Source organism: Corvus hawaiiensis, chromosome 2 (assembly GCF_020740725.1).
Source record: "Corvus hawaiiensis isolate bCorHaw1 chromosome 2, bCorHaw1.pri.cur, whole genome shotgun sequence".
In the NCBI taxonomy this organism is placed as follows: domain Eukaryota; kingdom Metazoa; phylum Chordata; class Aves; order Passeriformes; family Corvidae; genus Corvus; species Corvus hawaiiensis.
In genome coordinates this window covers 53329867-53344378 of record NC_063214.1, presented here as the reverse complement: position 1 = coordinate 53344378, position 14512 = coordinate 53329867, and the positions used below count along the sequence as shown (strand labels likewise).

The 14512-nt window shown below is 44.1% G+C and overlaps 2 protein-coding genes across 5 annotated transcripts in view; one reads left to right on the top strand and one right to left on the bottom strand.

The window, feature by feature from the left end:
- Positions 1–637: 637 nt before the first annotated feature.
- N4BP2L1 (NEDD4 binding protein 2 like 1) lies at positions 638–12836 on the top strand. The gene is given in 6 exon segments (XM_048295028.1): positions 638–1201; positions 8131–8255; positions 9032–9120; positions 9608–9684; positions 11345–11446; positions 11448–12836. Coding segments are annotated over 6 exon segments (801 nt in total). The 5' UTR covers positions 638–917; the 3' UTR covers positions 11572–12836.
- Positions 12789–14512, bottom strand: part of BRCA2 (BRCA2 DNA repair associated) — a 35636-nt gene continuing 33912 nt past the window's right edge. For all 4 annotated transcript variants that reach the window (XM_048295022.1, XM_048295023.1, XM_048295027.1 and 1 more), the window contains one exon: positions 12789–13527. In XM_048295022.1, coding sequence (XP_048150979.1) covers positions 12982–13527 — 546 coding nt within the window. In that variant the 3' untranslated portion in view covers positions 12789–12981. The remainder of the gene's footprint in view (positions 13528–14512) is intronic.

The window sequence follows — 14512 nt, the reverse complement described above, 5'->3', positions numbered from 1 at the left end:
TCCCCAATATCTATGAATTTCAAATTTTATGTCTCTTCTTTCCTATCCCATTTTTCCCACTTGCTTCAGCTAATGTTGGTGTGCCATGTCCCTGGGGAGCTAAGCTTTCTCCCTGGCCGTGAACACTCTCTTCAGCACTATTTGCAACCTCAGAACCTAAAACTCCAGCATTGAGGTTTGGTGGTGCTGTGTCCCTGAGGCGTACCTAGGTCTGGCTCCTGACCAAGCTGGGCATGATGCTGTGTGTAGCTCTGAGAGGGAGGGTGTGATACTACTCCAACTATTTTTGGGTTTTTTTGAAAAACTATAATTTTTTTTGCTTCTTTGATGATCAAGTTAATGGAAATCACGTTTTCTTTAGAAGAGATAAATATTGTTAAACTTCCTTTACTTTCTCTTATGATAATATGTTCGAAAAAAAAAAAAAATTAGGTTGATGTAGTGAGTGTAATGCAGGGGGTCATTTGTTCCTTGCTGGGCGGTTGATCCCCTTGGCATCCCTGTTGCTTCTGTGCTTGAACAGGACTCCGCTAGCTTGTTTGGTTGCTAGGGAGGGGCCGGGCCGAGAAGAAGAGAACGTCTCCGTGCATACCTGGTGTCCTGTAGCCAGTCCCACTTCTCTTTCGGGCTTTGATGATTCATTCCCTTTCGGGCCTGCCCCGTAGTTCGCAATACAGGGGGGCAGCACATGGGACTGAACGCTGCCAGCGCTGTCTTGTGTTCTCCTGCCTTTGAGAATTTGGGGAATAATCCTCATTTTAAAAAATTGGAGATGGTATCTTGGGCCAAAGTGCCGGGTCTGCAGCGAGCGCTGTAGCTGAGCGCTTGGGCTGTGCAGCCGCAGATGCCCGTCCTTGCCCGTGTCTGTGCTCCGGCAGCTTTCGATTTCGCGGGGCAAAGTCGCGGCCGCTGGGGCCATGGAGGGACGCGCGCTCCCGCCCGGCCCCGCCCGCGGGGGCCGAGGGACGCGGGGCCGGGGTCGGGGCGGGGGCCGGGGCCGGGGCCGGGCTGCGGAGCGGCTGCCCCGGGCCCCCCATCCCGGGCCGGCCCCGACCCCGCGCCCCGCCGGGGCCGCGGCAGCGGACGAGCGGCTGCTCCAGGCCCTGGGGGGGCTGAGCCTGGGGCCCCCGCGGGACGGCGGCGGCGGGAGGCTGGTGCTGCTGCGGGGGCTGCCGGGCGCCGGCAAGAGCACCCTGGCCAGGTAAGCGTGTCCCGGCCCCCGGCCCCGGGACAGGAGCGGCGGCCGGGCAGTGCTTCGGGCGCCCGTGTGCCCGCCCGGCACTCGCTGCAGACCCGCCAAGGCGGCGGGGGCGCCGGGCCGGGGCTGCGCTGGGGGTCGGGGGCAAGCGGGAGCCTTGGCTGATCGCAGCCGCCTGGAACCCCCCGGCTCCAGGCCCGGTGCAGGCTGCGCTGTCCCGGGCACCTGTGGCCGTGTCTGGGTGTCCTGCCCGTGGGACTGTGCGAGCTCCTATTGCAAACGAGCGGTACATACAGGGATGCTTCTGGTTAGATGGACTGATCGCCCCGACCAAGGCAGTACTTGTTCCTTTTCTTAAAGGCGCCAAATTGGTGGGGTTTTTTTATTATTTTTAAAAATTATTTATTTGGCTGGTTTGGTTTTGTTTGGTTGGGGTTTTTTTGTGTTTTGTTTTGGTTGTTGGTTTGTTTGTTTGTTTGTTTGTTTGTTTTTTGTGGTTAATCATGAATACGGTAAAGTACTTCCTCTCTCTGACTGAAAACTGACAACTCTGACTTCTGTTTCCATAATGTCCTGCACTCCTGCTCAGAGCCTTAGGGGTGTATAAAATGGGCAGAGGAGACCACTCCACTTGCCAACAGCTCAAAGACTAATTGTAAGTAGCTGGAAAAACACAATGGGGAGTGCTGGGAAGCGGCACTGCAGTCGGTGTGACCGTGCAGCCGTAGTTTGGTATCACAAAATTTCTCAGTCTGGTGTCACGCAGCTCCCAGTGCCACCCACTCTCCATCAAAAGAGGAACGTTCCTTGTCTTCTTACTCTGCTGGGCTGCGGAGCCCGTGCTGAGATCACGGGCTGCCACAGGAAGGGCTCTGCTGTGAGAGGCGGCAGCAAGAAGCTCTGTGATACACTAGGTTCATCTACAGTTGCCTCTTCTCAGTACAATACTTCCCTGTCCCACCGGGCCTTCTGCCTCACTGCCCTTTGGCAAACAAAGTTCGTTTTTGAATTGCCAAATGCTATGTTTTGCTCACACCCAAAATACACATCTCTGTCTTAAGAAGCCATGCAAGTGTGGGCCTGCTCCTTCAGGGGGATTTGGGTCTTCCTGTAGCACAGTAAGAACATAAAGGTGTGGGGGCATATTCTCAGGCAGTGCAAGTTACTGACTCACCTGTCCTTTTTAGGTCAAAACACAAGGGTAATTTCAAAACACAAGGTTAATTATTAATGACATATTTACAAAATCAGTTGTAAGTATTGTTGTAGTAGTCCCCTGTGAGATGAATGTTTGAGTATCTTACTCTGTTTCCAGCCCCTGTTAATCGAATCATTGTGTTTAGCTGTTCAGCAACACACAGATCAAAAGGCAGCATTTCATACCTTTCCTTAACCCTGTCCAGATTGTGGAAGAACTGTAGCAAGAGAATTCTTTTGCTGTTCTCACACTGCTTACCTTTTGGTGTTGGTAAATGCAGTGTGCTGTGCCGGGCAAAGTTTGCAAAAAATGACTGTAAGAAATCTCAGTGCAAGATCCTATTGGAGGAGGAAGATGATTGTTTATTTGCAAAAACACTCTGTAAACTCATTTTGTAATTTATTGTCTCAGATTCTATTCACTCACAATATCACAGCTAAATACTTGCAAGCATCAAGATGCATGTGTGCAGGTGATCTGCCTGAAATCAGAGCAGACAAGGACTGTCACCTGTCCCACCCTTGCTTTCTCGGCTGGGTTGCTCTCAGTTGGTGGTGACAGGGTGGGTTTTGGTCAGGTCTGCTGTGCCATCTCCAGCCAGCAGCTTCTATGCTGCCATCTTTTTGCCTGTGAATTCTGCTTACTTGGTGCTCTGTGAATCTTAGGTGGGTTTTTTTCCTCCCATTATATTCATGTTCCCATTTTGGGTGTCTTTTCGTCCTCTGGCCCTCTCGGAACCAGGGAAAGGAGGCAGGTGTGGAGAGGCTGGTGTGACCTGCTGGTTTACCAGTGGGAAGTCACCAGTGCTGGGCCTCAGCTGAGTGCTGGCCTTGTGGGGGTATAAACAGCACCTCTCAGTTTTATTGCTGTTAATGATCTTGGCTCTCAGTAGGTACCATTGCTTTAGCCTTTGCTCTGTTCTTCTGGTGCTTTCACACACACCTGCATTCATTCATTCTGCGTTATCAGCCAATATTTCTGTATTTCTGTCACAACCTCTACACCTTTACAGGGCTCATAAGTCACAAACCATGAATGTTATCACTGGTGATACTGCAACCCAGTGATAACTCCAGCCAAAAGGCCCCTTTTCCATTTGTCACACAACCCTAGGAACAACCTTGGATCCATGGCTTGTTTCCCTGACCTTTCAGTGTCACCCAGCAGAGTTTGGATACAGCTTTGTAAGCCTTAGTTATGGCATTTTCATTAAGATTATTTCCTCATCCTGGTTGCTCCCAGCAGTCTGACATTGGCATGGATCAGTTCAGGTCTCGTTTTTGGTTTCTGGTAAAGACAGTGAAGGAGCCACCTGTGATATATTGAGCAGTCAAGCCAGGATGAGGAGTTGGTCTGCTCACCACCAAGCTGCGAACCTTGCCAATGGCTTCACTGTTAAGGATGTGCTTCCCTGAACCACGTATTTTAGGTGGCCCCAGCCACCTCCCTCGAACCAAATATACCGAATGTCACTGAAGTGTGAAGGAGGGGGGGAGCTGGGAGTTACATCTCCAATAGCCTCCGTATGGCATGTTGGACATGCTCCTCCTGAACACATTGTTCTTGACTTCACAGTGCAGGTTTTGTGATCACACTGAGGAAACTGCTAAGAAAAGGTTATCTGAGGTGTAGTAGCAGATATACTTCCAAAAATGCCTGCAAAATTAAAAGTGAGCCATGTGCAAGCTCATACCTGCTTCCCCAGCAAACTCTGCATTGCACAGTAGCTGCATTTCCAGCTCTTCTACAACATGTTGTTGTGCTGCACAGCTCAACTTACACCTAACCCTTTATATAACAGTTTAACTCAAGTAATATAGGCTGGGCATGGTCAAACTTGTAACTTTTCAGCCACAGCTGTTGATTTATTGCTCGAAATGAGCTCCTTCTTGTACTCCCTTGTAAAGCACAGAGCGAATAATCTTTCAGAGCAGGAGGGGAAAATTGCACTGGCACTGAGGCATCACTGCTTGGCACAATCTGTGTCTTCTCCAGTTCTCTCTGCTGCTGTTGCCCGGTTCATCCCAGCACCTCCAGTCCTCGGCCAGCTGTTACCCGCCTTACCAGCACCAGGTCCCACTGCAGAACTGCAGCTCTGACGGGTTCATGGACTTCAGCTCTGCAGCTGTTGCCTCCCGGCAGCGTTGCACTGTAAACATTTACCTTTGCATGAAACCACTTCAGGTGAGTCTCCTGAGTGTGCTGATCAAACACGACACGGGTCTGGTGTTTTACAAAACAGAGCCGTGGCTGGACCCCCTGCGGCTGAGACACAAAGGCACGGCTGTGCTCTGCCCGGCCAGGCAAAGTCCTCGGGGCTTTTGGTGTGAACAACACCAGGAGTTGTTCAAGCACAATAGACAGTGGATCGTGCTGGGCATGTGCTCCAGATCTCACAGTCCTGCTTTCCTACTGAAACAAAAGGCTTTTGGACACCTTTTAAATGCCACAGAACACTTAATATTCTCCGGGAAGAGTGGCCGGAGCAAGTGGTTGCACGTGATGCCAGTATATACCTGTTCTGGTCTCTGATATACCATTCTGTGGCCTTCTGAGCACTGGAAATGTTTCTTCCAATCTGCTATCAAAAGTTAATTTATTTTCAAGTTTTCTGATGGAAAAGCATGACAACCTATGGATACAAAATGTGTTAGGATCTATCCTTTGCTTAAGAAAGGTTTGCTGCTGTTTCAGAAACTACAAAGAATAAGAAAGTAAGAAGAGAATGGAGAGTGTTCCCTCTGCCTACAATAAATCTCCTCAAACCCTTTTCTCTTCACCTCTACAAGGTGAAGGAGGTACTGTATCCACTGCAAGATGGAGAGGTGTAGCACTGTGCAATTACATGTCCAAAGCAAATTAATACTGAACCTTTGACAGATGCTGCCTGTCACAATGCAGTGCTTCCAGTTCAATGACTCTTTAGAAAATGCAAACATAGCTCCTATGTGTCCTTTGATCTTGCAAAGAGATTGCATTTTTCTTTTCCTCCTTAGCAAGCTTTACACTTACTGATCTAACAGCAGTGGGTAATTTTTTTTTTTACGGGGCTGTTCAAGATTTATTCATAAATAACAGTGATTAAGAGCCTGATGTGATTATGCAGGACCTTTCTTCTAAACCCACCTGAGGTCCTGTGAAGATTGCGGAAGGCTCATTTTGTAAAGTACACACTAAAGGGTTCTTGGTGCCCTTTGGAATGATAAGGGACAGAAAAAACCAGGAAATTTTGTCAGCTTTGTGGACAATAGGGAAGAAATTACAGAAAACAGCTGTAAACTTCGGTGACAGTTTGATTGTTTGGAAAGGTAAAAGTTAAAACCAGGAAAATAAGCAGGAGGTAAAACATCTTTTTCCCACTTCATGTTTTCTTATGTTGCTGTCAGCAGGAGCTCATTTGGTATGAATATAGCAAATGTGACAGTAATTCATAGCTCTCAGCACATTTTGTCCCATATTTTTCCTCCTTTGAAACACAAGTCTTATCTACTTTAAGTATTGATATGAGGACAGTAGACTGAGACTTAAGGGTTATGCTTAAGGGTTATACCACAGCTCTCAAGCGAGTGTACATACATGTGTTGAAAATTCAGTAAGGTATGTGCTAAGAAAATGGATTTTAAAATTTGCACTGGGTGAGAAAATTTTTAAAAGAAATACTGAGAAAAAAAATAGTCTTGAGATCTTTCAGTAATGTGTACAATTTTATGTGCCTATTAGTAGCTAAAGGGGCAACAGATATTTTAGCAGTCAATTTTTTAGAGAAGAAATTGCAATGGGTAAAGTCATGGGAAAGGTGAGGTGCTGAATCATAGTGAGACTGAGTATATCAGGTTAGCAGCACAGCAGTAACCAGATAAGCATTAGGTGTTGCCATGCTTTTCATGATAAGAATTTTTTGCCTGAGACCAAAATTAAAGCAACAAAATTTTACTGTTTGCTAACAGCTTGAAACATGACTTTTCTTAAATTCATTTGCCCAGTAGTAATTTTGTGAATAAAACATCCCTTTGGGGCTAGAAGACAAGGACAGGTAGGTGCTGAATGATGCATGACAGGGGTACAGCCCAGTCCTGGCTCAACCAGCAGCGAGTCGCTGCTCGCTGGGGTGGGTCCTACCACAAAATAATATTAATTAATCAGCAGATGGTCGAAGTTACCGTGGAGACAGAGCAAAGTCCGCAGCTGACCTTTATTCAGCTAAATGCATCTGCAGTCCTAGTGAAGAGCTGCTGCTTGCAGGCAGATTAGGGTACAACTGGTAAGTAAATGGTTGGGACAGAGCTGGATGACAGCATCAAGGTTTTTCTGTCTGTGTGCTTGTTGTTCTGCTGATAACCTGGAGGCACCTTTTCCCTTGCTGTTGCCCACGTAGATAAGACACTGAGAAGTGGTTGTTTTGCATCTTGTGGGGATGGAAGAGAAACGATTTTTTAGGGAAGCTGAAATGAGTCACAGGGGCTGGAGATCATGTGTGGTGTGAGCTAGCAGAGCAGCAGCATTCATGTCTGAGAGACACAGGGTTTCTTGATTGACCTTTCTTTCTTTTCCCAAGACATTTTGGGCCTTAGGGAGACAGAAAGAATTGAGATGATGCCATGGGCTCTCCCTGACTTCTGGCAGAGACTTCCTCCTCCCCCAACTCTTCTCTGAGAAAAAAATGGATAATTCTGTCTATGGACACAAAAAATTCTGGATTATACACAAATGGGAACACAATCGTACATTAAGATTTTTTTTTTTTTTGGTGGTGTCTAAGGACTGGCAGAGAAATGCTTCATATTTAAACCTCCACACAAGTCAGCACTTCCTTCTACCTTCAAGATCCAGTGGCTGCCTGGGAGGCAGCTGGTCAGTGTCCAGCAGGACACGCATCTGCTCTCCATGGCATCCCCAGCCTGCAGGAGCACTGCTGGGGACACACATCCCCCAGTGTGAAGGGAAGTGGGATTGCCCAGTGCCACTCACCACAGCAGTCTGTTTTATGGATCTGCAAATTTGTTTATAAAATATTTTTTATAAACTCAGATTTGTTTATAAAATTTGTTTAAAAGCTGAAGATATAAAAATTACTCAAGTCTACAAGATGAGGATTAAGTGAAACAGGGACAAGTGATAAGAACCATAAAACTGCATAAAATAACAAAAGGTATTGACTTATCATTCAGATACTTGTTTGCAAATTAAAATTTTAAAAAAGTGCTATCTGATTTATAGCCAAAAAAGCCCCTCAAACCAAACCAGTGGTTCTCTGGACCATCTTTACTAAATGACAAGTCCTTCCTCCTGGCTATCTTCAGAATTCTCTATAGCAAAACTCCCATCATCAAATTGTCTTCTGACACCAACTTCCATGCCTGGATAAGCAGGGTTGGGTTGCTGGTGGCTTTTTTTTTTTTTTTTTTTTTTGTCTTTACAATCCTACTTTCTCAGATAACTCAGAAGGAAAGGTGAATATATTAATAAGATTAAAGACTCAGATGTTGGTAGTCATGAGTAGTGTAGATGTCTCTGCTGACTTAAAGAAATCAGGGCCATGCCTTCAATCTCCATTCCTTTCCTCCTACGTGTCCATCTACTGATTGCAGTACTTTCAGATCCTTTAAACTGGGATTTTTCAAATGAAGCACTGTGTGTATTTGCAGAGCACTCACATGACTCATGATTTAATGGTCTCTATTAAAGGGTGTTACTATGTCCTAATCCTTCTTTCACCTTTTTATTTTTTCTGCAGACAGCTGAAACGTGACCACCCCAGTGCTGTAGTCCTTAGTACTGATGACTTCTTTGTGGAAAATGGTGTCTACATCTTTGAGCCTGACTTCCTAGAGGATGCACACAAGTGGAACCAGAAAAGAGGTGACTGAACTCGATCCAGGGACTGTGCAGAATAGTTTTGCATTTCAGGCTGTCTTTAAACTTAGCCCGCAGAACAAAATATCTCAAGGTGGTGTCATATGCTGCAGTTCATGGGGTGTTGGCTAAAAAAAATACATTTACCACTTCTGATTTGATTTCTTCTGACTTATAAAAGGTAAATTTGTAAATGAAAAAATTTGGAGGTTGGTTGATGTTGTTTTAGAGAGGAAGCACTGCTGAATCTTGATACCCTACAGACACGAACCCAGCAGCTGCTCCCTGCAGTGTAGGCACCACAGCCTTTGCCTGCAACATCTGAGGTGTCTGTCCTGACCTGGAAGGGGGTGGCAAGGTAATGATAGACAGGAGGAAAACTTGCAAGCTGAGTTTTAAGTTTGAGAATTAAACAACCCAGGTCTCTACTCAATGTACCACGCTTTTGCGGCTGTGCTCTGAAGGAATTTGTAGCGATGGTGAGCATACTTTAAGATCATGTAACAGGGATCTCCTGCAAATAACAGTAATTTTTCACTGTTGTATGTTTTATAAGAGCTTCAGATCAGCCAGAGGCTGCACCATCTTTTCCAGGAAAGCTGCTGGGCACTGATCCTGGTTCCCATTTGGGTGGTAGCTGGAAACCCAAGTCTGGGGGGGAACGAAGCATGCGAGCAGTGGGCAAAGGACACTTTGGGGCTAGTAAGGCATGGCTCAGACTGTTATTTAATGTATTTAATTATTTAATATATTTTAGCTTTATTTAATGTGTTACATTGCAGCACGCAAAGCAATGAAGAATGGGAAAAGCCCGGTTATTATTGATAATACCAACATCCATGCTTGGGAAATGAAGCCGTATGTGATGATGGTAGGGAAAGCTCCGGTTAATTGCTTCTATACGCTCAGCTCTGACATTTACAAGGTGATCTGACTGAAAAGCTTCTTTACATGGCTAAAAATATTTACTTCCGTTTTTCCATAGTTCTCTAATTATAGTTAAGGATGTTTATTGCAATGAAGTAGAGGCAGAAGTGCCAGGGTAGTTGCATAGCTGGTCAGCTTTGTAACTCAGTGAAGGCAAAACAACTTGAAAAGATTAACAGCCTTTGAACCTGCCCTGCTAGTTCTTGGTGATGAGGACATCATCCCCTTCCCCAGTAGTGACATGAATTGGACAGTTCCCAGACTATTTGTTGACAAATATATCAAGATATGACTTATAATTGTGTTTCATGACTTGTAAAAAATAGACCATACAGAGTCTTTGAAGACGCATTGGTGTCTCTGTCAGGAATTCTGGCAGAGAGGGCAACCATTGTAGTGCAGTTTCATAATGTTACTTTTGTATCCTTCAGGCACGTGAAAATAGATATGAAGTTACATTCCAAGAACCAGATACACCCTGGAAGTTCAATGTTCAAGAACTGACAAGGTATATCGTTTTCTCTTTACTACAGCAGATAGCTTCTCATTTTGTTGATGTGCTCTGAGAAGGTCAGCCTTCTTCCTCTTCATGTACCCTAAAATGTAGCCTGGTAAATGACAACAGAAGGATTGTTGTGGAAAACTTCCATTACTGAGTACCTGGTCTGTAGTGAAGTCAGCCCCGAAAGAACCTGAAGTGAGACAGACAGTAGAAAAAGCAACAAGTCCTGAAGCATGTTTTTGTGCTGCGAGCTTGATGGGGCAGGAGCCCGGATTTTCATTCTGTATTTTGAGCAGCAGTCTCTTTTGTTTGGGCACAAACCGAATCTAAGCACTACAGACAATATTCAGACTTCTGTTCTTAAGAATCTAACCATAACAAACACTGTCCTACTGCAGGGATGGTATATCAAGTGTGGTTAAGAAATGAGGTTCTAAAGGATCTTGGTAAAGATCTTAATGCTTGCATACAAAAGGGGTACAAAGAATGGATCAACTCTGCATGGTGTGGTACCATACAGAGGCAGCCAAGTGTGGCTCTAAGAATGTTAGGTTGACCAGTGACTGCGGAGTGAAAAAATTCATCGCAGGCTGACCTCCGCAGTAGCACCAGCCACTGGTAGGGCAGCACTGCAGGGGCACAATCTGATCATTCATTGTAGGCAGAGTTATTCAGTAACTTGCAATTTGTTTTATTGTATGTTTGAAACAAATAGAGTTTTCACAGCAGCATTGTAAAGCTGTTTCACATAGACTGGAGCAGGTCTGTGGCAAATGGTTCAGGGAGAGCTGTAGGTTTGTGTCCAGAATGCTTTCACACGGTGTGGGCTGCTGCAGGACCTTGTGCCCACCTCACAAGTTGGATGTTGCAGCTGGCAGCCTGCAGTGTAACCCTCACTCCAATTCCACCATGGAAAAAACACTTTGAGCAGTGCACAATTGGCACAACAGGTTTTGAAGATATGGATGCAGGACAAACTTAAGAGTCTAGGGCAAAAGCTGCGCCTTAATAGCAGTAAATGGCAAACCCAAAGATACTCAAGGTTTGCAAACTCACAAACAGAAATTCCTGGTGGTCTTTGGAAAGGCAATTGCCACTATGTTGTGAAGGGATCGTGGCTGTTGCTATTCTATCCAGAAAGCTCCACATGTTTGAGCATTGTGTTCCCCTCCCTCTCAAACTTGTCATCCCTGGAGCCTGAGCCACATCACGTGTGATGTTTCCCTACTTGCACTCAAAGCCACAGCGGTTTTTGACCTCTATCCTTGCTGTTCTGTGTCTAGGCTGGCTGCAGCCCTTGGCTGCATTTCTCCAGCTGTACAAAAGCTCACCCTGAGGCCAACAAACTGTTAATGCTAAAACACAGCAATATTCATATAAAATACCACACAGGTCTCCTACACAACTCCTTCATTTTGGACATTTGTCTACTTCCTATGTCCTGGCTGCCTCCCAAAAATAATGGTGTTACATTTTTCAGCAGTCACAATAATATTCCTAAGAAGTAGGTGGAAGTGAACAATAACTTGAAAAAAAAGGCCAGAAAGAGATCAGTGGAGACCTGAACCATTATGCTGAACCTATCAGGAACCTTAGCAAACTGAAGATAAACTCTCACAGACAGGCAGCTAAATACTTTTATTTTCTGTTACTGTTGACTCTACAGAAGAAATATTCATCACGTCCCTCGGGAAAAGATACAACGGATGAAAGAACAATACGAGCACAATGTTACCTTCCACAGTGTTCTGCGGTCTGAAAAACCAAGCAGATGAGGGAAGCTACAGTGGAACAAGTGCAGCTTATGGCACAGGCCCCCATTCCACCCAGCTTTCCACCTTCCCAAGGAGGAGGCCTGGTATGGCATGTACGAACAACGTGACATTTAACTAAAGATGTGCATTCCTTGGTGTTTTAATTATCAGGGTCTAAGAGTCTCTAGTTTTACATTTTTTCCTAAACTGTTTTCTATTCTTGTGTTTTTCTACTACATTTCTAAATTACTTTTATTTCTTACAAATCCTTAAATGGCATTGGACTCTGATCTCACAGCTTTACGTGACCAATGTAAGAGCACTGTTCCCAGTTCAAACTATACTCCCTCTCATCCCTCTTCCTCCATGAAAATCCATCCAGGAATATGTTGAAGTGCACTGGCTCTACCACATGCCACGTTTTGGATATTTTTTCTGCATCAGAGCCTGACACTAACAATAAACAATCCTAACTTATTTCTTTCTTAAAGGCCATTGTGGCAAAGTCTTTCTCCACACAATTGGCATTTCTTGCCACTTTAATGCTTTATATCCGGCTGTATAAACTTTTTATATCTACTATCTTGCCTACAGCATTATTGTAACTTTCAGAGGCAAAGTAAATGACGGCAAAAGTAGCTCAACAGATTTAGCAAGATTTGATGCTATTCCCTATCTCCACTGACTGGATTCATGCTGCTCTTACCTCACAGAGAAACAGCTTCTCCAGCCTGGAAGCAAACCACTTCAACACAGCAAACGGAGCTCTTCATCTTGCCAAGACATATGAGTTCACTGATCCTGAGATTGAGAGGGTCCTAAAATGAAACATTAGTGTTAGGCTTGTGCGCGTTAACTCCTAAAGTGGGAACAGGGCTACAGGAGCAGCTCTGAACAGCTGAAGCAGACTCACAGACCAAAGAGCTACTTAATGACGACTCTGTGGGGCATTTCACTGTGAATCAAACAATTGTAGCTGTTCTCTAAACCTCTTTTAGTGCTATATGGAAAATCTGAGGAGGAAAGTACAAGAACCATGCCAGATTTGCAGAGCAACATTTCAGAATTAAAGTGTTCTGTTTGGTGAAAAGAAGAGAACTCTTTATTTTGCCCTGTGCCACTTTGGGCAGCCAAACAACTATGCTAATGTTGCAGAGGGTAACAAAACTGATGGCTTTAGACTGAAACAAAGATCCTGCTGTAATATAAGAACGTACCAGAATCAAAGCAATGGCTTACAAAATGTCGTCATCAAACCCTCAGCCACACTGATGCTGTTGTACAAATACATCTTTGTGAGAAGTGCCTACATACTAAACTTCAAACTATTTTGCAAATGAAATGTTATTTCATGAATCTGTTTTTGTAATAGAACTTTATTAAATACAATCAAGTTTTAATGTACAAAGTGTAAAAATAATTTGAATTTGAAATATATACAATAGTGTACATGTGCATTAGCAGCATTTTTGGGATTTTGGTCTTTGTAGCCTTCTGTGAGCTGGTAACGAGTCCTCAGGTTCCTTTGGGTTCTTCTGAAGAGCCTCAGCTACTTCAGAACTGCTTTTGATGAGTTATTTGCTTCTCCAGTAGACCTGGAACTATTTCTGGATGAAAGATCATCAGATAAAGTAGTAGCTGTTGCATTGTTGTTTTCATTTACATAATCCATCTTCTTTTCTTCTGGTAAATTATTCATGAGTGCTTGTGTATTAATCATTGCCAGTTCTTCATCAGCAACCAAGTCATTCTCAGGAAGATGGACAGTTTCTCTCAATTTTCTGCAGGGGGTGACATGGCCAATATTCTGATCTGTCTCTTTTGATGACTTGCTGTGCTGTAAACCCAAACTTCGTGGAGGCTGAAATGCTCTTTTAACAGATGGAGAAATTACTGAACATATTGGTGTCAGTGGTGGAGGGGCAGGTATGCAACTGAGGAAGTCCATAGCTTTTCTCTTTTTGCTGGTTTTGAGATGGTCTTCATTAACTGTAGCAGATGAAGGTGTTTTTGCTGACCCTGGTGTGACAAGTTTCATATTTGGTGTGCTAGTTGACAAAGGGCTTGGATGCTTCATTTCAATTCTAGAAGAGCTCTGGGTAAAAAGAGAAGTTTTATGTTGAATACAATGTTCTCTTTCATGAACTTCCTCAACTTTCCCTCCAAAAAATGGGGGAAACCCCCCCACCCCCGATATAGAAACACGACATCATTATTCATGTCCCATTTAAGTTTAGTTTGGTATCTCCTGATGGTGATTAATATTATTCCTTCAAGTGCTGATTATTGATAAATCAGTTTACCTGTACATTAAGACAGAACTTTCACATTTTGTTTCTAAGAGCTAAGCAAAATGTATGGGAATTTTTCTGTGCCAGACGGTAAGAAATCAAAGCACTCCTAAGTCTTCTACTGCCTTGGCTATGTCCTCCATGTGTGGTTGGTTAAACAAGTAAAAAGGAGAAAAAAAATTTGAAGAAAAGCCAGGATAGAACATAGACCAAAAAATTCAAAGGTAACACTACACACAAGAGAGATGCTGCATAGCAAATCTTTCAAACACAGGCTTGAGAATACATTTAATGTCTCATTTAAGATGATTAATAAACCATAAAAATATAAACTAGTTAGTTTATAAAACACATAAACTAAACCTCCAGAATGAAATATTAGCCCTCCCTCTGAAATGGAAAAGGAGGCCTTATACGCTCAAACATAGTCCCCAGGAACTGATATTACACCAGGGTGTTTCCCCAGGAACTGATATTACACCAGGGTGTTTCCACCTCCCCTGCAACTCATGGCAGGAAAAATTTTTGTTCTGGCTGTGCTCCGTATTCCACATCAGAAGCAACTCACCACCAGCAGCTTTCATGGAAAACTTGAGTACTATTTAAATCAATTTTTGTCAAGACTGCTAAAATATATTTACTGGGTGATACCTCTTCCCTTTTAAATCCTGGAAATAGTAAACAATATCTAGGAAAAGACCAGGAAGTAAATCCTCTCAACAAAGGTGGGAACTGCAGAATGCCTTGAAATAAAAGTGTACAGATCAAGGTTTTTCCTTCTGTGACATT